The sequence below is a fragment of the Pseudorasbora parva genome, chromosome 2 (genome assembly GCF_024679245.1).
Source record: "Pseudorasbora parva isolate DD20220531a chromosome 2, ASM2467924v1, whole genome shotgun sequence".
NCBI lineage: Eukaryota > Metazoa > Chordata > Actinopteri > Cypriniformes > Gobionidae > Pseudorasbora > Pseudorasbora parva.
This window is the reverse complement of record NC_090173.1, coordinates 26,409,949-26,434,287: the sequence shown is the minus strand read 5'-3', so window position 1 is coordinate 26,434,287 and position 24,339 is coordinate 26,409,949. Positions and strand designations below refer to the sequence as shown.

The window sequence follows — 24,339 nt, the reverse complement described above, 5'->3', positions numbered from 1 at the left end:
AACAAAAGGACAGTTTATTAAAAAGACAGATCAACAAGACACAAGAGGGTAGTGGATGAGTGACAGTCCAAACACCAGGGCAGGGGACAGACACCACGACAGGCAGGGGAGGATGACCACTGAGACCAGTCCAGGCAGCCAATGAACTTGACGACAGCTCGTGAGGCAACACCAGGCAGGGCGATGGTGGACCAATCCAGGCAGGAACCAGGGGCTTGAGGGTCTCACAGAATCAGCTCCCTTCTTGGCTGAGAGGCAGTGGAGACAGCGGCCAGGGAAAAACTTAGGACAGAAAACACAGGACACACACAAGACACTAGACAAGACAACAAGAAACAACAGACAAACTAAGAACTATGACTAAATTAAACAAAGACTAAAATAATAACTGGAGCTAGAAAACAAGGAAAAATAAAACAAAACCAATCTCTATTAAAAGACTGAACTGAGAAATAAAAGTGGAAAACAGGAAAAATAAAAATGTAAGCTATCGAAACCAAGAAAACTAAACAATAAGGCTAAAGAGAAATGCCAAAATAAAACCTGGAGAAGAATGAGCAAAATAAAGACAGAAACTACACTAGACTCAAAAACTCAGGAACAAAGAAAAAACTGAAAATAAATGCAAAGCTAGAAAAACAGGAGACACAAACTAGAAAAGGCTAGACTAGGCTAGACAAGGAGCTAGAGACATGTACGCACAAGCAAACGCTCACAAACATACACAACGAACCAGCAAAGACATGAGGGAAGGTAGCACAATATAAAGGGACCAGATTACATGAGGAACAGGTGAGCACAATAGTGAAACGAGGACTAGACCAGACTAAACAAGGGGGCGTGGTAACAGCAAACAAGGAGGTAGGACAAGAGGAACACATGACAGACACAAAGAGAGACAGATCCATGCACTAAGACACAACACAAACATAGAAACATTAAACAAAGACAAAACAGACAGAGCTGCCAGGTTAGAACCCTGACAGAAGAGGTCATATCCTCTAAACTCTTTTGTCAGGAATTTGTCCAGTGCTCAGGGGCCATGCGACACAGCACGTCCTACTTCAGTATAAAGATGCTATAAACTGCTATCAGCAAACATATGGGATCTGATGCCCAAGAGACAAGTACATCCGTTCTGAAAAAAGTCCAATGTCATATTTTTTTTTGCTTAATTAGTTCCCTATTTGGTGTTCTCTTTGCTTTTCCATTTTTACTTTATTTCACCACTGGGCTCTTGGATGGTATTTTCTAAAGCGATTGAAATAGAAAACTAAAGCATGTCAGAAGATGAGATGTCAAACAGGTAAAACAATACATTCTCAAAGCTGGAACTCGACATGATAAGTAACTTAACAGAACATTATCACTAGCCAGCCCTTCTCCCTATATGTACATTTGAATCATGGTGCGTTAAAACATGGTGATGATTTTAATGCTGTTTTTATTGGTTCTCTTAAATTTTGTGATCTCAGTCCTCCGTATAACGCAAGCACATGCCATCATATCTTCTTATCCGGCTATTTGTGCCACAGACAGGAACGATACATTCATGAGCTTTTTGAGGGTTTGGCCACCATATAACACCATAACAACCTTTAGTTGTACCTAAAGAGTACTTAAAAGGTACATATAGGCACCAAAAACGTACATATTAGTAGCAAAATGGTACATTAGAAACTTTTTAAAGGGTACTGTCCCAGTGACAGCTTTTTTACCCCTTTTTTTTTGACTGATACAGGATTCTTTTGTTTTTCAGACATTAGATGCAATGCCAAAGTTAAATCTTAATATTCCAAAAAAGCAAGGTTGAAAGACTTTGTCTTTGTGTGAAAGTTGTGCTAGCCTCTGTGTTAGTCACCAGGGGGCTAGACATAGCCAACGCCTTCAATGAATGTTGACGCATTAGAAAAAGCCGCAAACTCAGCTTTGGAGGCAACACCAATATTTAGGGAAACCAAATACTCAATCACAAAGCTGCTATTCTTCATACTGCATTAATGCCAGTAGAAACAAAGGCGAAAAAGCAAAGTAAGTAAAACCTGAAACAGGGTAGCGACTGTGTTGAGTCTCGTTCACCGATCTGCTCCTCAGCAGGAATGAATCGCTTAAGGGAAATAGAGGAATGGAAAATCACTCACCCTGCAGAGCACATTTGCATTTACGACATGATGGATTTGGAGAATTATAATAACAGTCATTCTCATAATCTCTCACTTAATCTGAAATTAGACTCAAGTTCTTTCAATCTTCTCTACTCTATTCTACAACAACCACAATTCTTAGCTGATTTCATGAGCATGAATGGCTCAATGTAGACATCTGACTCTGAGTATGTAGCAATGGGATTTCTCATAATTATCTTGTAGCACACAATGGAAAACAGAAAGTCTGAATCTTTGCAACTGGGTCAAGACAGCCCGAGGTTATGTTATTGTCTATTAATAATTTTATCTTTTGTCTGGGGTTTCTCTGACATGCACAACATTGCATTGCCACATTAAAACACAATGATCTAGAAGGTATATATTTCTGTAAGCACATTAAAAAGGAATTTGATTCAGATATGATACAGAAGATTGTTAAATGTAGATGTACCAAAAGGTCAAGGTTTGGCTAAGGGTTAGCACAACCTACTAAACAAAAAAACTGTAGAGTAATGAGAATGAAAATATAAGTGGATAAACATCATTTCACTTCATTGCACTGAAAGTATAAAACTGGGAGTTTTTAGAGCAGTTTCGTTACAGAAGTCTTCGATTCCCATGGATCCAGCACTTCAAATAATCTGTCTATGTCGAGGTAACCAGCCATTCGAGAAACACAAGCACTTTTTAGCCATTGCTAACTTCTCTGATCTCCCGGACTGTGCACTCATTGACTTATTTTGTTAAGGACTTAATGAACAATATCAATCAATGTTGATCAGTGATGATCCTCGTGGATCACTCAGTCAGTTCCTGCACTATGCTCTCCAGCTAACTGGGTCCTCCTTCACTGTTGGGGAGGTTGAGGAGGTCACTTCTTTGAAAAGGTTTTTGTGTGAAGACACCATGCATCAAACTCTGATAACCATGGAGCTTGGCCCACCACGGTTGCCAGCATCTCCTGTTCTGATGGTCGTCATTCCAGAGTCTCGTCCCATCATGGTCGCCATCCAGAGCCAAGTGACATTTCCTGCTTCCGTCCAGAGCCCAGAAAGGGCTCCGGCCGCTGACCAGCGTCCAGAGAGGGCTCCTGGCCGTGTCCCGAGTTCAGACAGTGCTCTGGCTCTGCCTGCTCCACCACTTCAAGACCATCTGCACTGCTGTGGTGGTCATCTGCTCCGCCCTGGCTACCTGTGCCACCCTGGTCATCTGTCCAGCCTGCTCCTTCCTGGCTTTCTGCTCTTTCGCAGTCTCCAGGCCTTCTTCTTCTGCTTCACAGGCCTGGCCCTCCATTACGCCCCCGGGTCCGCCTCCGCTCCATCTCCCTCCTGGACAATTTTAGGTGTGGCTGGAAGCCGCTCCTTTGAGGGGGGGCTATATCACAATTCACCAGTGTCAGTGCCCATTATTACAATGAGAGGGCACTCCACCCCGGACTGTCACTGTCATAGACTACATTACCCATAATTATTTTCCTGGACTAATTAGCACTCACTGTTTACGCCTGTGTCTCCTTACCTCATTACCTCTGCCTATATATACCTGGTTCACTCTGGCATTCATTGCGAAGTCTTGCTTAGTGTAACAACTCAATTTCTGAGTGTTTTCCGTGGTATCTTGTCGCTTGGTTTTTGGATTTCTTGCCTGTTCCGTTTGCCTGTCTCTCCTGTTTTGTTTGTCTGATTGAACTGATTACCTGTTATGACCTCTTGCCTGTTTGTTGAGTGTGGATTACCCTTTAAAATAAAGCTGCGTTTGGATCTCCTGTATCAAAGCAGTTTCGTTACAAAAACCTTTGTGGTACAATACATTGCAGAATGTAGCCAATTGACATTACACGACAATGAATGTATTTTAAAAATAGCTGTCTAAAAACCCGTAGACAACAGGACCACGATATACATCAGGAATGTAGTAGATGGAATGAAGTATTTCATGACTGTTCCTCTGTAAAGCAGGTCTGCTATGGAAACGAAAGGCGTTGAGAAAGCAGTAGCCATACCTGCCATATTTGTTGTTGCATTAAGAAACTTGAGATACATAACATAGACACTAGGTTTCCCAGAACTGGCGTGAGAAAAATGATGTTATCTAAGGAATTTTTATGACAGATTGTTGAAATATTTAAGATGGCTCAAGTAATTCCATTTATTACTTTCAGTTTTGATACCCAGACAAAAATAATTGCCTTCTTACAAAAATAAATATGAGAATGAATTCAGAACAAAAATGAGATGTGAGAGAAAGAAAAGTTTGATGGTTCAGTGAGCTAACAGCTGAAGCATTTCATCAGATGAAGTAGTTGAAAAAGTACACTCATTTGCAAAATCATCTGGTTAGGTGAGTTACACATATAACCTTTGTGTGTACTTCACCTCAAACAGCGATGGGGAAAAAATACCAGGTAATGAAATGGTTATTACATTAGAATATTGTAAAAAAAAGCAGTGGTTTTAGATTTTTTGAATCAATGAGAAAGAAAGAAAGAAAGAAAGAAAGAAAGAAAGAAAGAAAGAAAGAAAGAAAGAAAGAAAGAAAGAAAGAAAGAAAGAAAGAATGAAAGAAAGAAAGAATGAAAGTAAGTTTGCATACTCTTATACCTCCACTGAGAGAAATCAGAGAGATACCAAGAATGATGAAGCCTTTTGCCAATCCTGCTGGGTCACGTGACGGCCCTCATGTATCATCCTCCCGGTGTCTGGGACTGGCTCAGCTTTAGCATAAAGTTGTCTCGTTTCTCTTTCTTTTGCTCTGGCTTTAGCTTCTCCCCTTTAAATCCGTTAAATAAGTTCTAGTTCTCTCTGAGCTCCCAGTTTAGGATTCATAGGGACCCTTAACAAAATAAGGGCCCTAATTTATATTAGGTGGCCTTAAATACTATTAACTTACATCAAAAATAAGTACAATCCACTTATTGTGCTCATATTGTATTGCAAAACACTTTTGCTGAAATTGAGGTGTGATACGGGTAAAGTTAGGGACAGGTGTGGTGGGATGGGTAAGTAGAAGGGTAGGGTTAGGCATAAGGGATGGCTCAACAGTAATTATAAATGTAATAAATTCATTACAGATGTAATTATATGCAGGACATTTTTTAATGTAAAACATGTAGGTACACAATAAGTGCATTGAATCAAATGATTAATTAAAATGTAAGTACGTAGTAGTTACGGGCACCTAATATAAAGTTGGTCCAAAATAAGTACTTCAAGTTCATTTTATTAAGTAAACACCTCTACAGTTATACCCCCGGTCTCACAGATAAGGTTTAAGCTTAGTCCCAGACTAAAATGCATTTTCACTGTAAAAAAAAATAAATAAATTGTTGCTGCCTTGGATGGATAAGTCATTAATTTAAACTTCTATTTCATTAAACTGTCTTTTAAATAGTATTAAATTAGTTGAATCTTTTATAATTGATTAAAAAAGTTGACAATTGCTTCACTTATTTTGATGAGTTAAAGCTATGTAAAAAGATATGTTGAACTATATATATATATATATATATATATATATATATATATATATATATATATATATATATATATATATATATATATATATATATATATATATATATAATATATACAGTCTTGTTCAAAATAATAGCAGTACAATGTGACTAACCAGAATAATCAAGGTTTTTCGTATTTTTTTTATTGCTACGTGGCAAACAAGTTACCAGTAGGTTCAGTAGATTCTCAGAAAACAAATGAGACCCAGCATTCATGATATGCACGCTCTTAAGGCTGTGCAATTGGGCAATTAGTTGAATTAGTTGAAAGGGGTGTGTTCAAAAAAATAGCAGTGTGGCATTCAATCACTGAGGTCATCAATTTTGTGAAGAAACAGGTGTGAATCAGGTGGCCCCTATTTAAGGATGAAGCCAACACTTGTTGAACATGCATTTGAAAGCTGAGGAAAATGGGTCGTTCAAGACATTGTTCAGAAGAACAGCGTACTTTGATTAAAAAGTTGATTAGAGAGGGGGAAACCTATAAAGAGGTGCAAAAAATGATAGGCTGTTCAGCTAAAATGATCTCCAATGCCTTAAAATGGAGAGCAAAACCAGAGAGACGTGGAAGAAAACGGAAGACAACCATCAAAATGGATAGAAGAATAACCAGAATGGCAAAGGCTCAGCCAATGATCACCTCCAGGATGATCAAAGACAGTCTGGAGTTACCTGTAAGTACTGTGACAGTTAGAAGACGTCTGTGTGAAGCTAATCTATTTTCAAGAATCCCCCGCAAAGTCCCTCTGTTAAAAAAAAGGCATGTGCAGAAGAGGTTACAATTTGCCAAAGAACACATCAACTGGCCTAAAGAGAAATGGAGGAACATTTTGTGGACTGATGAGAGTAAAATTGTTCTTTTTGGGTCCAAGGGCCACAGGCAGTTTGTGAGACGACCCCCAAACTCTGAATTCAAGCCACAGTACACAGTGAAGACAGTGAAGCATGGAGGTGCAAGCATCATGATATGGGCATGTTTCTCCTACTATGGTGTTGGGCCTATTTATCGCATACCAGGGATCATGGATCAGTTTGCATATGTTAAAATACTTGAAGAGGTCATGTTGCCCTATGCTGAAGAGGACATGCCCTTGAAACGGTTGTTTCAACAAGACAATGACCCAAAACACACTAGTAAACGGGCAAAGACTTGGTTCCAAACCAACAAAATTAATGTTATGGAGTGGCCAGCCCAATCTCCAGACCTTAATCCAATTGAGAACTTGTGGGGTGATATCAAAAATGCTGTTTCTGAAGCAAAACCAAGAAATGTGAATGAATTGTGGAATGTTGTTAAAGAATCATGGAGTGGAATAAAAGCTGAGAGGTGCCACAAGTTGGTTGACTCCATGCCACACAGATGTCAAGCAGTTTTAAAAAACTGTGGTCATACAACTTAATATTAGTTTAGTGATTCACAGGATTGCTAAATCCCAGAAAAAATTTTTTTTTGTACAAAACAGTTTTGAGTTTGTACAGTCAAAGGTAGACACTGCTATTTTTTTAACACACCCCTTTCAACTAATTGCCGAATTGCACAGCCTTAAGAGCGTGCATATCATGAATGCTGGGTCTTGTTTGTTTCCTGAGAATCTACTGAACCTACTGGTAACTTGTTTGCCACGTAGCAATAAAAAAAATACGAAAAACCTTGATTATTCTGGTTAGTCACATTGTACTGCTATTATTTTGAACAATACTGTATATATATATATATATATATATATATATATATATATATATATATATATATATATATATATATATATATATATATATATATATATACACACACACACACACACACACACACAGTGTTTGAGCTGTTTTAACTGATAGCAACTTGCACTGGCTTGTCTTAAAATACTGAACTAGGGCCTAGTCCTGGCTTAATCTAAGCCCTGTCTGTGAAACTGGGCCATTATATTAATATCAATGTATACTTGTAAGAGTACTACCATTATTTCAATACTGTTTGAGACTAAATTGTCCCACTTTTTAGTGTATAAAAGTATACTTTTAAACACTAAAAAGTACTGAGATCATTTTCTTGTGGTGTCCCCCTCGGCACCTGGTGCCCTATACCCGCAGCTCCTGATGCGTGTGGTGGAAGCGGCGGCACTGGGCATGACTATTTGTTGTGAATAAAAATTGTCATTATAAAACCTAAAAACTGAAATAATAAGGACAAAGCAATCGTTTTATTATTTAAAATGTATAGTACGCTTTATTGCCATGGTAAGAGATTGATAATTAGAGGGTCATCATCATCAACATTTCTGTTTCGCATCTTATCAATAGTTTTTGATTGCAATACTTATCAATAATATAATAATAATATATCAATAATATTCATGTTTTTTAAGACAAGACAAAAAATTAACTGTGTAAATTTTTATCTGGTATACTTGATGCTTCTTCATGAATGGTGACGCACAAACAGTGGAAGTTTATTGTCCTAGAGACAGACTTACAAACATACATCAGTAACTACAGCAGTTTGCGCTAGGAGAGAGGCAGGAAGTGGATTTTCCTTGTGCTGAGGCAAGGAAGGAAAAATAAGGAGTTCTTTTTGGCTGCTTGTACCGCAGGACAGTTCCCACAGCACACTTCTCAAGCTCTTTCCACACACACACACATGCGCACAGTGGATGTGCTGAATTCCGAAACGTCTCAGGGGTACGAGGTCATGACTTTAATGGTAATGGATGACGTGGACACTCCTTCCCACAGACCAAACTCACTGAAAGAACGCAAAAACACTCACAAACATACACAGAGTATGAAGTATGTCAATGTGATGGTGACTGCTGGGTCAAGTGGTTAACCAATGAGAAAACCTTTGACCTTGTACAGTGGGTCATAAATTCCTGGTCAGATTGTGTAAACACAAGTAAGGAACAAATAACAAAACCTCAGTTGATTGTTTAGGGCCAGCCTGACCCAACCACAAAAGAGAGCATTGTCTAGGATTTTTGTGGGACAGTTTTTGTTTTTGTTTTACTCTAATCATTAAGGTGAAATGGAGGAAGAAATATGATGACATCTCATTTTCAAATTATTGGTGTTTTCCATGGTAAAACTGTCAGAAGGGCTTAAAACCTACTTGGCATTGAGCAGATGGATTTTATAACATTTCTAATTGCTTTGCCCAAGGGTACAGAGATAAAACGAGACATAATTCACCGTTCATAGATGTCCTTATCAAGGATTGAACCTGTGACCTTTGTATTATCAGGCTAGATCCTTAAGCGCTACCTCTCTTCTACAAACATTCAGTATATTTTTTATACATTTTTTTCATACACACAGGGGATGGTTTTATGATTTAAAAAAAAAAACTATGAAATAAAAAAAATATTAAGAATAAATACTCATTGGGTTTTTACAAAAGAGCTGCTGTCAGAAGGAGACGAAGCAAACAAACGTATGTTAATTTTTCAATTTAACTACACTTATAGAGGGTTAGTTCATAAGCAAATAAATATGATTTGAGCACTTAAGTCAAAATTCATTCATCAGTGCACATATCAGATATGGTAAACGGAAGCTCAAGCAGGGTTGCTTGACGCTTGACTTGCAAGAACCAATGAGGTTTGTTCTTGCGCATCAAGCATTTACGGTTTAGCTTCTGCTTATATTAGATGTTTATATGTGATTAAAAGCCTATCAATTGTGTTTCAAAGATGAACAAATGTATTATGGGCTTGAAACAACATGTGGGATACAATTTTAATTTTCATATGAACGAAGCCTTTAAACTGTCATTCTGACAATCTAATTTGTAATGGGGGAAAATAGAAAGTTGATACTGTGATTTTGATATAATGGAGAAAAATGTACTTGGTAAATGAAAGATTTATTCTGTTGTACTCAGTTTGTATGCCGACATGTACTTGCACACACAAAAGCATTACCTGGGTCCTGTGGTCTCACCCTGATGACTTTACCAGAGAAACCCACACTTGCCCTGTGCTGACAAATGCTGGAAAAATGCAAGACTGGAGGATTTCCAAGCGCGCACACACACACACACACACACACACACACACACACACACACACACACACACACACACACACACACACACACACACACACACACACACACACACACACACACACACACACACACACACACACACACACACACACACACACACCTCCTCTGCTTTGTCAGCAAGTGTATACTCCTGTTATGGGTTTAGTAAATTGAGGCCCCTGCTTCAGTGTATTGCAAATGAATTTGCTCATCAGATTTAAAGTAGTTGAAAAAGTGAAACTTTTCAGTAGTGGTTTCAGATTTTTGGACTCTATGACACATTCTATGCATTTATTTTTTTACTTTCAGTCCTCCCCATCATCAACACACTGTCAACCGGTATTGTTCTGTGTCTATGTGTGTTAATTTGATGTCTTACAGTTCCGGGTGTAAAAACAATTGTGAGATTTTATCCAACAAGTGGCAAACAACCCAGAGATATCTGCATAACCTGATAACTGTGGCATCCCTCATAGTCTGCAGGTACACATACTTAGATACAAATAAAAATAAATCATTATTCAGGGCCCACACTTGACAACCGCAAACTGAAAGCAAAACCTTTTTTTGTTTAACTATAAGGTTCATGAAGCAAACGTTTTCTGTTGGAATGCATCTGACGAGACATTTTGTTTAATTTAGTTATTGATAATGCAAGAGCATTATCAAAGTAAACCGTTATCTTTTGTGCCACTCTGATCATTGCTTAGAATTTCTGTTTTAATCAGACAAGATGCCAGTACGTGAACCATACCGTCTAACTTTTCTGGACAAGTGGTTGTCACATGAGCACAAACTTGATAACATGAGAATTTTAGTCTGCTTGATAAGATTCTATGAAAAAACAAACTATACATTTGCCCCAGCAGCCCCACACAAATGCATTATAGACACTATCACTGCTTCACATCACAGTGGTGATTTTGGCATTGTTTTGTACTGTAACCTGCAGCTGATTGCTGCCTGAAGACTTCTTATCTGTCACGAGCACAGCGGGACAGCTGCCAATCTGATCTCAGACATACTGAAAGAACATTGCAAAATGGCAGGAAATTCCACTTTGAACAACTCCCAGCAGCAGCACAGAGGATGCTTTTTAAAACCAGGCCATGAGCCTGTTACATAAGGGTAGAGACTTCAACAAAAGTGTATATTTCTCTTGGGGACAAGAAAAAGAGAGCATGTTGCGATTAAAATAGAAAAAGCCAGCAGCAGAATATGGCTGACCAGGAATTAATTACATTTTATTAATATACTTGTGTGCTCCAGGTATACCCTACATCGTGGAGACAAAATGTCCCCACAAAGATGGCAAAATCCCAAATCCTTGTCCTGTTTTTTTGAGAACAAAAAAAATGCAGAAAGTTGTTCTGTGATGGGTAGGTTTAGGGGCATGGGGTAGAATTTTGTTCAGTTTGAATTTTGAATATTGGGTTCAGTTTGTACAGTATATAAAAAAAGAAATGTCCTAACAAAACATGAAAACCCAACTTGTGTTTCTTTGTGTGTACATGTTTTCGTATCCTGGTGCGGACTTGTAGCCTGAATGGGGACTCATTGAGGGCCCCATGAGGAAACAAGTTTATAAATCATACAGAATTATTTATTTGGAAAATGTAAAAATGCATTTTGTGTGATGCAAAGTTTTGTGTGAAGGGATATAATATACAATTTGTACAGTGTAAAAACCATTACGTCTATGGAGAGTCCCCACAAAGATAGTGAACCAGATGTGTGTGTGGGCGACAAAGATGAATAATGGAAAAAAGAAAAAAATGACTTATAATAGCATGTCATACCTTTTTGTGCATCTCGTTTTTGCAACTTTGTGACTCTTTTTGGATTGCCGGGACTGACCTGCATGTTTTGTTCTTATCCTGGAGACATGATCTCAAAAGTAAAGGGATTACTCCACTTAGTGGACATAACAGCAATGACCTGAGAAATTAGTTATATGAGGATGTTTGAAATTTAGTAGTTTTTTTATATATATTTAAAGTGGAGCAAGGTGGGATCATGTGCTTAGTGGGCATACCATCAGTAAAAATGTAAATATTTTACCTTTTACATTTGCACTTCACCTAACCATCAATAATACATTTGGAATATTATAGTATCTAAGCACTTATAGTCTTCACTTAATAAAGACAAGAGTCACCCTTTTTTGTCCTTGAGCATTACGACCCTGAAATATCAAGTATATTATGAGTGAAGTGTATATACATTGTATGTTCCAAAGAGAAATGTAAAAACCTCACCAAACATGAATGTTAAATGTTTTGGTTGAAAAGGCTTTATTTCATAATGCATGCTTTTTAATCATGTATTACCATTTTTAATAATTGCTTTAGTTGCCATACAGTGGCACCAGTTTGATTATTTAAGCTATAGCACTAAAGGTATGCTAAGTACATTTCCCGGCCTTTGTTGCCATCATTGAGATTCTTCTCAACAAAGTTGATACCAGCTTTCTGATACACGGTCCAGGTGTCAGGGTTGATCAGCAGAACCATGGCTTTGATCTGCGATTCGCATCCTTCATTCAGGTACCAAGCGTAGACATCTTTTCCAGTGGTTCCGGTATTGAGATTAACACTGACCTTCTTGAAGCCTTCATTCTGAAGCCTTCCATTCTCCTGGAAGTCACTGGATACATTAAGAGCAGTGAGAGCTTTGTCCTTATCAGTTGTGCGCCGATACCACAGGTAGACGTAGTTTCCACCAGCACCCCGATTGGTGTTTTCATCCACACGAGTGTAGCCAAGATCAAACTTTTGCTTGTCAGAAGTGAAGTCTGCAGTTGCTGCGATCTCACAGATGTAGCTCGGCTTCTCTCTCTTCACCCACAGGTAGATGTAGTTTCCTCCCGCACCGCGGTTCAGATCACAGCCCAGCCTCTCCCAGCCATCTCGCAGAAGAGCAGGTTCCTCTTTGGCGTCTTTGCTTACCTCAAGGTTCACGATAGGAATGTCAAATTCAGTGTTGCCGTAGAAGTACCACATGAAGACGTGATCTCCACCAACTCCTGCATTCAGATCCTTGTTGACCAGCTCATACCCAGCATCAACCAGACCAGTTTTCATTTCACTTAAGAATGAAAACTGGATCCTGGTCACAGGTCTCATGCCACACTCTTTCTTGTACCAAAGAAAGACCCGGTTTTTACCAGCACCTTCATTGAGGTCAACATTGATGAGCTGATAACCGCGAGCTCCAAGAATTTCCTCATCGTCCTTATTGGTTGAGACACCGAGCTTTGTTATTGGACTTACATTTGCCATTTTAGTTTCTTCAGAAGTTTCTAGCACTGAGAAAGTAGGTTAACTTTCTGCAAAAAAAGGAAAATATCTATTTATTGCTTTATACAGCAATAAGAAAAGAAAAATCTGCACTTATAACATGTGAATTAATGTTAATCAATTATGAAACTATTTATAAAGAAGACAATAGTGTAATTTTAAATTGTAAACTAATTAAAATCAGCTATAAAACACAAGGCAATAGCCTAGCGTCATTATTCAGCTCAAGTCAATAATGATTCAATTCAGATCAATACATCACCTGTAAATGCTGGGTCTGTTGTGCGTGTTGTAGAAGACAGCTTTTGACTGATGAAAACAGATCTTAATGGGCTCCATTTATATCCTATAAGCTTCTCCTCCACCCCCTTGCTGTTATATCATCATTAACCAACTTACCGGTATTTCTCAACTCAGCTCGCACATGACTGACCATCAACTCTGAAATGTGGTTTCAATGTCAGTTGTTGTTTCATTGTTTAAATAATCTAATGCAATGTTGTAAAAAGGTTAACAAAATAAGCCACTTTTAAATTTCCACAACAAGGATATGATATAATCATCCCTACAATTTGCAAAATCGAAATAAAATTCAATAGTGATTTAACCTTGATTATAAATTTGCATGTGATTCAGGAGGTTTAATGACTTTTTAAAGGTGCCCTAGAATGAAAAATTTAATTAACCTTGCCATGGCGAAATAATAAGAGTTCAGTACATGGACATCACATACTGTGAGTCTCAAATATCATTGCCTCCTACTTCATATGTAAATCTCGTGAATCCAAAACTCCATGGAAAAATAAGTGCTTCTCAACATAAACCCAACCGTGAACCGTGAATTATTCAATAATTCAAGATCGTTCATTTGTTCGGCCCATTTCAAGCAAGCTTCACTCAGCGTCTTAAACTGAAGAAAGTGGCAACTATATTCCTGCAAGCAGAAAGTAGCGGTTTTATCCACTTATTGACGGTTTAAACAATTTCTGATTAAATTGAAAGTTTCTTAGAGAGACAGTATTGTCTAGATAACACAATATGCTAGTACAGTAACAACAGGAAACACCAAGTACCATACAAATGACAAAGGTTAATATTATTTTGTATTACAAAACACGACCGTAGATACTTTGCTTAGATCGTTCACGCGACCTTTCTAGTCACCTTTTCCACCATATAAGTTAAAAAGATAGTCATTTGACAAGGCTATTCATTTTGTAAAAATATAAGTTATATATTTATATTTTTGAGAACTGAAGTATGGTGTTTCCTATGATGTTTTTGCCTATTTGTATTTCAGATTAGGCTACATCCCAGTCACTGCGTAACCTTAGCCTACATTGTGACTAACGTTATATAAACATGCAATATTGTTGACGAAAAAAGACAAGTCTAAAATGTAGGCTGAATGACACTTTAAGCAGAACATCTCAAATGGAGATTGATAAAATGCAGCTTACTTGTTTATTGGTGTTTTCAGATCGTCCGTGCACGAGAGAGATCTCGCGTGCAGATGGTTGCCAGATTGGACATGTTTAGGTAAAAAACGGAGAGTATACCGGTTTCTTTTCACAGAAAAGCTCTGTTTGGGGGATTTAATTACTGAAATTAAACCGCACGAACGTTTCTTGCGCGCGGATGTTCTGAAAACACCAATAAACAAGTAAGCTGCATTTTATCAATCTCCATTTGAGATGTTCTGCTTAAAGTGTCATTCAGTCGGTCTTTGTTCTGTCAGGACGGTCAGGACTCACGAGCCGCTTTACTGAACTGCTGTGAGCGGCTGAAATAAGCCAATCAGAGCAGAGCTCAACATTAATTTAAAAAACAGAGCATTACATCCTAGGGAAAATTTATAGGGTTGTGTAAATGGACCTGCAAAACTGTATCTGGACAATTTTTGCCCTTAAATAAGCCACATACCCTCTATGTAGATATCAAAGAACAATTTAACATATTGTTTCAAATCATTCTAGGGCACCTTTAAGACAAGGATGTTATAATAACTTTTCCCCAAGAAAAGTGAATCTAAATCTCAACTTTAACAACCACAGTAATGTGGTGTAAAAATGCAAATGTGGCAAATGTGGCAAAAAATGGTATACTATACAAGCCATAGTAATACATTTCCATAGAAGCATTACATTTTCTTGTATATTTGTTTTTTCAGTTGTGGTTTTATTTCACATTTGAGGACTTTTGTTTCATTCACCCTTAAACTCTGCAGTCATTTTTTACCATTTAAGAAAATAATTGGAATGCAGGAACGTTCTTACATCCCTTTATCGTACAGAAAGGGTACGCTGACAGCACTAGTTTTCGTTAATGGCAAGGAAAACATGGCTTCGGAAAACGTGTTGGAAAAATCTCCTCTATGCCTGCAAAAATGTACAGTGCTGTCACTGGAGCAGTATCCCTAATGTACAACAGTGAAAATGTACATCTTTGATATACCTAAATGGTACATATCAGTACTTTAACAGTGCGGATTTGTACCTTATTGGTACACAGATTAGCACCTTAAAGGTATGTATCAGTATCTTAAGAGTTCAGATTACCTTAAAGGTCCATATTGTCACAGGTTCAGGGTGTGACACTGGCTCTTCCTGTTGTTTGTCCTGTCCTGTCATTTTTCTGCAGCTTGTGATTGGAGTATTTCGGTTGATCATGAGCTGATCTCCTGCACCTGTCACTTGTTCCCTCTACCCTTTATATACCCAGCTGTATATCAATCTCTTGTTGTCAGTGGATCACTTCATGTCACGTTGATGTTTGATGTCTGCACCATGTTCTGCCTTGTGTCTTACCTGTTTTTGACTTTGTATTCAGGACCCTTAGACGAGGAGTTGTAGCAAGCGTTGTTTTCCTTGCTGGCTTGGTCTCATCTACTGCCTGGTCATCCTGCCTCCTGTGTTTTCGGTGGTCTTTCCAGCCAGTGTGTCGGCTGTTGTGTGCACAGACACAGCAGGAGCCACCATACAGTTTCCCCAAACTGTTTCCAGTCTTCTTTTTTTTTGTGATTATTTGTTGGTGTCTCAGGTTGGCCTGAATAAACGTGTTTTCTTTCCACTGCAACTTAAATCCTCCTTTCATCAGCATCACAACAGAATCCAGTGACCAATGATGGACTCAGCAGAGGAACTAGAGTTACGACGAGGTATTACTCAACAGTGCATTTTGTTGGGACGGCGGCAAGAGGAGATGTCAGTTTCTCATCATCCCGGAAATGTCACGCCAGCTAGCAGAGATTACCCAGCACCTCGAACAGCCTCACCCTGCCATGGTTAGCACACAGAGTCAACCTGACACTGAGAGAGCAAACGCCCGCCAGTCTGAACCTCGACAGAACCCACCAACTCCATATTCCGGTGAGCCCAACTCATGTCGTTCCTTCCTATCACAGTGCTCATTGACTTTTTCAATTCAGCCCTCCTGCTTTGCGATGGAGAAGTCAAGGCTAGCCTCCGTCATCATGCACCTGACTGGGCTTGCGAGAGAGTGGGGAACAGCTATGTAGGACACTGAGCAACATTGCTGCACTACATACGAGAACTTTCCAGCGGAGCTGTGCAAGGTATTTGGCCGTTTGGCACTGGGCACCGAGGCTGCACGAGCATTGTCGCTATTACAGCAGGGTGCTCGGTCCGTATCAGAATACTCTATCGAGTTCCGTACACTCACGGCATCCTGTGGGCGGCATGCTAAGGCTCAGTGGGACGATTTTCTTTATGGCTTAGCTGATCACAATAAAGATAAGATTTACTCAATAGAGTTACCCCCTTCCCTTGATGGTCTAGTGGACCTTGCTATTCGGGTGGACAACCCGATTTCCATTCGTTCCCAGCATCAAAGGGCAAGTGGTTAACCACACTTGGTTAAGCATAGCCCTCACATTGACTGGGCTCAAAGTTCCATATTGGCGTGGAGCACACTCTGTTCATCTCAGTGTTTTGTGTCTGCTTCTTCCCCATTAATGTCTAGGTAAATGGTTTACCTTTGAGAGCAGTGTTCAGAAAGTCCCGAGCTTCATCTCTTCCTCCGCACCGTCCGTACAACTGTGCAATAAAATTATTACCTGGCACTTCTCCACCCAATGGGCGCCTTTATTCGCTCTCTGGTCCTGAGAGGGAGGCCATGGAAAAATACATCAGCGATTCTCTATTAGCCGGTATAATACATCCTTCTTCCTCTACGGCCGGGACAGGGTTCTTCTTCGTGGGGAAGAAGGATGGTTCTTTGCGTCTCTGCATAGATTATCGAGGACTGAATGACATCACGGTAAAGAATAGCCACCCTTTGCCGTTGATGTCAACAGCGTTCGAAACTCTTGCAGGGAGCAACCATCTTTAAGAAGTTGGCCCTCCGTAATGGCAGGGGGACGAGTGGAAGACCTCTTTTAATACCCCAACAGGTCACGTTGAATATTTGGTCATGCCCTTTGGACTCTCAAACTCCCCAGCGGTTTTCCAGGCCCTCGTCAACGATGTGCTAAGAGACATGGTCGATCGGTTCTTATTTTTTTATCTCGACGACATCCTGATCTTCTCCCAGAACGAGCGTGACCATGTCCAGCACGTCAGGCGAGTGTTACAGCGGCTACTCGAGAATCGCTTATTTGCTAAGGTGGAGAACGATTCATTCGGAACTTTAGCCAGGTCGCCCTACCACTGACGAGTCTCACCTCCACACGAATTCGGGTCTGTTGGTCAATGCAGGCTCAGGAGGCATTTGAAAACCTAAAAAGCCGCTTTGTTTCGTCCCCTATTCTTATCAACCCTGACCCGTCTCGTCAATTCATTGTGGAGGTGGATGCGTCAGAGGTGGTAGTGGGAGCGACATTATCTCAAAGGTCACCTTCGGATGAAAGAATACACCCATGCGCATTTTTGTCTCATCGTCTCACCCCTTTGGAACGGAATTATGACATCGGAAATAAAGAGTTACTGGCTGTTAAGTTGGCATTGGAGGAGTGGCGTCACTGTTTAGAGGGCGCAGGGGCTCCATTCTTGGTTTGGACCGACCACAAGAATTTAGAATATATTCGCTCCGCTAAGAGGCTAAATTCTCGGCAGGCTCTCTGGGCATTATTTTTCGGCCTTTTTGTGTTTGAAATCTTCTATCGCCCTGGTATTAAGAACGGAAATACAGAACAAAAATTAACAGGGGCGCTGAAATGGCTTGCTGAAAACAGAGCTGTTTTTGACCAGGTAAAATTAGTGTTTTCTTACAATACTAATGAGAATTTTTAATTAAAGTATATTACAAAGTTTTCATTTAGACACTAAAGAATCATATTAACTTATGCAAATATGGCATTATATGCCCCATGTCTAGATAATAATTGTTTGATTGTTAAAACTGACTTTTTAATGTTGACTTTACCTGACATTGTCTTGATTAATGTTTTTCTAATAACTAACACATTAACAAATTCAGTAGTAAAAGATTTTGCATTTTAAGAGGTCTAGCGCTAAAACATTACATACACATATTCTATTAAAGAGCTGTCACTTTTCTTACTTTTAGGATAATAAAGATTTGAGGACGTGGGGAACACTATAGGCCAGAAAATAGGATAAACCTTTATAAATATTTTACAGTATCAAAAACATAAAAATTCCAGTATGTTTTTAGATATGTCCTAACTTATCAGAATCAGTGAGTCAGGTTTACATGTACAGCTCTTTAGCTGGCCTCCATTGCAAGGACAAAGTCCATAAAGTAATTTACATTATTTATTTTAATTTTATTTAGTTTCGTTTTTATGTTTGTTGACAGACACAGCATTACAGTTTTGTGGAAAGTCCAGAACAATACAGTAAATTGTCTTATGATCAACCACATACCACTGAAACTGTATGCTAAGCACAGTAGGTTTAAAAAAAAAACATGATCAGGAGATTTTTAGTTTATCGGCTCAAATAATTTCACTTCCTAACATTTAATTTAATACAAACGAATACAGCGCTTATTCAAAATGTTGAAATAAAGTCATGAGCAATAAATTGTTAAAATTGGCATCGACCACATTGTTACAATCCTCGCCAGTCCCGGACTCCATTTCCCAGGATCCTTCCTGCCTCACACCTGAACTCCCACATCATCTCTCCCGCTCTTCCTGCACCTGGTTGTCATCGTTAGCACTCCCTTTATGTTTGGATTCACTTCTCTACACTCTTTGTCCGTTTTTGTTAATGTTATGTTTAATTTTGGTGTTGCTTGTTCTTCCCTGCTTCCTTTCTATGCAAAAATTGAGTTCATTTGTTGTAAGCAACCTACTGTGTATTTCATGCTATTGTAGTCGTACACGTCTTATCAGTGCCTGAATCTTTTATTGAGCATATATAAGTGTAAAATAGACTTTTAATCATTAATGAAATGCTTGAGAGATTTAGTTAAATGTGATTGCATTCAGTCAGTCTGCATTGCCAAAACATCTTTTGCCTCTGTAGAAGTATTTTCTAGATGACAAGGCATTATAGCCACACTGTCACAAATTCATGAGCAATAAATGGTTTAAAAAAAGCATCTGATCTGCCACAAACCACCTATGCTGAGCACAGATGGTTTCAGATGTTACAAAATAATTAGGATTGCTGAAGTGTTTTTTTTTTTTATTCTGTATTTTACCAGGAAATAACACCATTGATATACAGGTCCTTCTCAAAAAATTTGCATATTGTGATAAAGTTCATTATTTTCCATAATGTAATGATAAAAATGTAACGTTCATATATTTTAGATTCATTGCACACCAACTGAAATATTTCAGGTCTTTTATTGTTTTAATACTGATGATTTTGGCATACAGCTCATGAAAATCTAAAAAAATTAGCAGTTTTGAGTAATGAACCAGGCTGGGAATTTTTAAAAGCCCCAGGAATCTTTTGCAGGTGTTTAGAGTTAATCAGTTGATCCAGATTATTAGTTTAATAGATCGTTTAAAGAAACTTTTCATGACATGCTAATTTTTTGAGATGGGAATTTTAGGTTTTCTGAATTTTAGGTTGGCTGTATGCCAAAATCATCAGTATTAAAACAATAAAAGACCTGAAATATTTTAGTTGGAGTGCAATGAATCTAAAATATATGAAAGTTTAATTTTTATCATTACATTATGGAAAATAATGAACTTTTTTCACAATATGCTATTTTTTGAGAAGGACCTGTATAAATCTCTTCTACCAGGGAATCCTGGAAAAAATGGCAGCACAGAGTAATCACAACAAAATTAAATAAAGCCAAAAGACACAAAAAACGAGAAATACAAAATACAAAAGTCCAGTACTCATATAATTACAGTTCATAATCAAATATAACATTAATTAAAACATGAACATCATTTTTTAAAACCTCCTCTAAGAATATTTAAAGATGGAAGCAATTCATTCCATAGCCTAGGAGCATAAGACAAAAGGGCAGTTTTGCCAAATTCAAAATACGATCTAGGCACAATTAAAAGTAATTTAAAAGATGATCTGGTTATAAGTACAAGTACAGAATGATAAAATACAGATGTATGGAGGCAATTTGCCTAATAGAGCCTTAGCAGTAAACAGCAGTGAAGGGGGGATTCTGAAATCCACTGCCGCTTCAATATACCTGTATATATTTATATCCTAATTAACTTCAAAATCAAAACTTTAATCAATATTTATCCTATATTATTATAATGATTCTATCCAGTTATGATTTTGTTTTGTTTCTTGTTTTCTAAAGTGTGTATTTGGTCTCTGAGGAGTGACTGAGGGTCTGGCCTAGAGATGTGTGATGTGTCACTAAACACTGGCAACAAGGTCATGTGTTTGGATTTGAGGTATCACACACCCCTAACATGTCAGGAGTGCAGTAACAGCGTTTGCTCACTTAGCCCGGCTTCCAGATATGAAATATGGATTTGTCTTTCATTTAATTATGTTTTATTTCTTTTATATTTCCTTTTACTGAAACACTAAAAGTCAAGATGAATATTGCCTGTACTATTGTGTGTTCCTCTCACTAAAGGAAAGCACATGTTATCAGTATGTTTTGGTAAGAACTGGTTAGAACTGGAGCTTAATCAGCTCCAACCTTGGAGAGACTGTGTATCTGTGTATGTGCGCAATATTCTGTGTTACAGATCAGAATGGTGTCAATGGGCACCCTAAGAGATGGGTGGACTTGTTGTTCTGGGCAAGCTGGCGCCTGCTCCAGATCTGGAAGGTCACTACGGGCCTGATTCTGGGTGAAAGCATCAACAAGTGACACGTCAGTGGAAACGTGCATCAGATTAACTGACTCGAGTGGAAATTTACCATGACTGTGCATTGTCTCTGAGCCAATCAGAACCATCCACATCGCAGTAATGACGTGGATAAGACCTTGAAAATGGTATAACTGTTGGGACAATTGTATGTACGATAGGGCGAGGCAACGAGACGGTGAGAGAGGGAGCGCGGCCTACGAACTCCTTGTGAGACTTGAAGCTGGCTTCTGCTTTTGAAACTGCAAACTATTCTTAAGTAAATTTTTATTTTATTTAATTGCAATCCTGACTCTGTCTTCATTTCTTCACTACTGGTCCTGGGTCATAAGCTGTTAACCCCTAACAGCAGCATATGCAATTTTCTCCTCTGATACAAAGAGGGCCAACCAACCAGTTCATACAAAGTACAATGATGGGTACGTGTAGGAACACCAGTCACAAATCCTATTGCAGCATGATATATACAGTCTAACTCTTTAGGTGAAGATAGATTTACATGCATATAAATTACATCACCATAATCCAGCACAGCAAGAAAACAACTTTGGATGAGTCTCTTTTTAGCTTCAAAGGGAAACATTTCTTTAAACGAAAAAGAAACCCCAATTTAGGTCTGAGCTTTTTTAGGAGATTTTCAATATGAATATTAAAACATAACCTTTTATCCAACCATTTGCCCAGGTATTTATAGCTGTTAACTTTTTCTATACAGTCCCCTTCTAAAGTTAAAATAGAACCACAGTTTTAGTACGAGAACGAGTAAAGAGCATATATTTAGTTTTCTTAGTATTTATTTTAACAAAGAGAATTGCAACACCTGAAATGAATCTTGTAATCGCTCTTATGCATGGACTGTGTTGTATAAATAATTCTTCAGCATATAAATGTAGTTTATCAGTATTTGTCTCATTACCTAGTTCATTAATATATAATGAAAATAGAACCAGTGCTAAGATTGATCCCTGTGGAACACCTTGTTTAATTTTTTAACTTATAGAAGTGACATTTTTGATATGTGTGTTCTTTCTGATAAATAATTATTAAACCAATTTATACTCATTTTGCTAAAACCTATGCAGCTGAGTCTATCCAACATAATTTGGTGATCTACAGAATCAAACACTTTTGTAAAATTAACAAATAGAGCAGCAAAGTTGATGACTATTATCTAAAGAAGTAATAATATAATTTGCGACCAGCATGGCCACTACAGTACTGTCCTGACCTGAAACCTAATTGAAGCTCATAAAAAATATTATTTTCCGTTAAAAATCGTTTAATTTGACAATTTGCAAAAGACTCAAAAACTTTTGCCACCACTGATAACCTTGAAATAGGACAGTAGTTATCTAATTCATAGGGGTTATCCACTTTTAACAATGTGTGAGTAATTTCATTAGAATTTAAACTTAAATTTAAAATAGAAGTAATAGGTTCCGCTAAGGTTCATCAATATAAATTTCATTTATAAAGTTAATATAAAGTCAAATATAAAGTTTATCAAATTTCACTTCCTAAAAAAACATTTTAATGGTGTCAGTAACTGAGAAATCACATGTCCTTGACCTTTTGGCATATAATAATCCTGTTTCAGAACTCAAAACTTCCTTGTTAGTCCAAAAACAGTATTTATTAAAACCAAAACAATGGATTTTGTCTCGGTGTGACAGTATGTCATAGTTCAAAGAAATACTGCCTCTGCAGAAGATCAACGCCTACGTCATCATTGCCCATTTAGCCTCTCCCATTGATTCACACGTCAGATATGCACATGACATCACAAATGCCGGGAGTCCCTGCAGTTACACCCACTGAGTGGCAAAAAGAGGCCCTGTCCCAAAAGGCACCATAAACCCTCGAGGTCTTGATACGTGTCTGCACTTTCATTATGTAATGTCACTTTGACTGTCGGGAAGAAGTTTGCAGTGGTGCTCGCACCAGTGCAGGCTCGGTAAATGTGCATATCGAGGGTGGATATCAACCACATTATACACTACACACCATACATTATACACACCAGTGGCAGCCAATGTTGGGAGGTTTATTATAAATAATTAAGTTTCAAGTGCAGTAAATGTTTTACAAATTAAATTTTTTATGCGAGTATTTTTATGTCCTCGTTCCAATCAATGCATTATTCGCCTGCAGCCACAGGTACCGCCGGTTCTTCTGAAATGGCCGTGATCCTGTCGGAATCCTATAAAACTTAAGCCCATTGGTGGAATAGCGATTAGTGCAACCGAATACGCAACAGCCAGACATTTTGATGCTGGGAAACCGTTTTGATAAACTTTCGGAGTAGCTCACACGTTAGAACCACTAGGGAACAACACCACTTCAGTTGCCAAAATGCGCGCGCAACTCACGTGGGCTGTAAAAGGGTCTATAGCTCGTTTAGAGAACCTTTTCATGATATGCAAATTTTTTGAGAATTTTGGATTTTCATGAGCTATATGCCAAACTCATCAGTATTAAAACAAAAAATGACCTGAAATATTTCAGTTGGTGTGCAATGAATCTAAAATATATGAAAGTTTAATTTTTATCATTACATTATGGAAAATAATGAACTTTATCACAATATGCTATTTTTTTTAGAAGGACCTGTATATCTATACTATCTCTCAAATACATACTTTACAAGAAATTTTACGTTCCCAGAACATTCTCAGAATGTCCCCGCTGGTTTCAACGACGTCGCCTGTTAACATTCCTAGAACGTTCCGAGACGGTCAGTCAAGATATGGAGTTCTTTAAAGGACTTAGGGACGTTATTTGGCAGACCTTCAGGGAACATTCAGGACGTTTTCAGAACATTTAGGGGGCCATATTTTATTTTGAAATTTGACGTTCCCAGCACGTTCTCAGAACGCGCTGATGTCAAAGGTTTTTAGGGGTTAAAGTTATTTTAAGGGGGACGTTATTTGGCGGACCTTCAGGGAACATTCAGGAATGTTTAGAGGAACATTACTATAGGACTCTACACTACATTCCCATAATGTCTTCAGGGCCTTAAGGGGAACAACCTAGAATGTTATTTTTTGGTTCTATTTAGGTCCTTCCATCATGTTTGCTGAATGTTTTCAGAACATA

General features: G+C 38.3%; 1 protein-coding gene across 1 annotated transcript; it reads right to left on the bottom strand.

Annotated features, from left to right (window-relative positions):
* Positions 1-12,016: 12,016 nt before the first annotated feature.
* On the bottom strand, positions 12,017-13,355 carry si:dkey-30j10.5 (uncharacterized). The gene is made up of 2 exons (XM_067428903.1): positions 13,264-13,355; positions 12,017-13,030 (listed from the first exon to the last, which is right to left on the bottom strand). The coding sequence occupies exon 2, from the start codon at positions 12,981-12,983 to the stop codon at positions 12,096-12,098; it is 888 nt and encodes a 295-aa protein (XP_067285004.1). The 5' UTR covers positions 12,984-13,030; positions 13,264-13,355; the 3' UTR covers positions 12,017-12,095.
* Positions 13,356-24,339: the final 10,984 nt, after the last annotated feature.

Bases quoted from the DNA above. Each gene is read 5' to 3' on its own strand.
- si:dkey-30j10.5 (XM_067428903.1), bottom strand. From the start codon at position 12,983: ATGGCAAATGTAAGTCCAATAACAAAGCTCGGTGTCTCAACCAATAAG.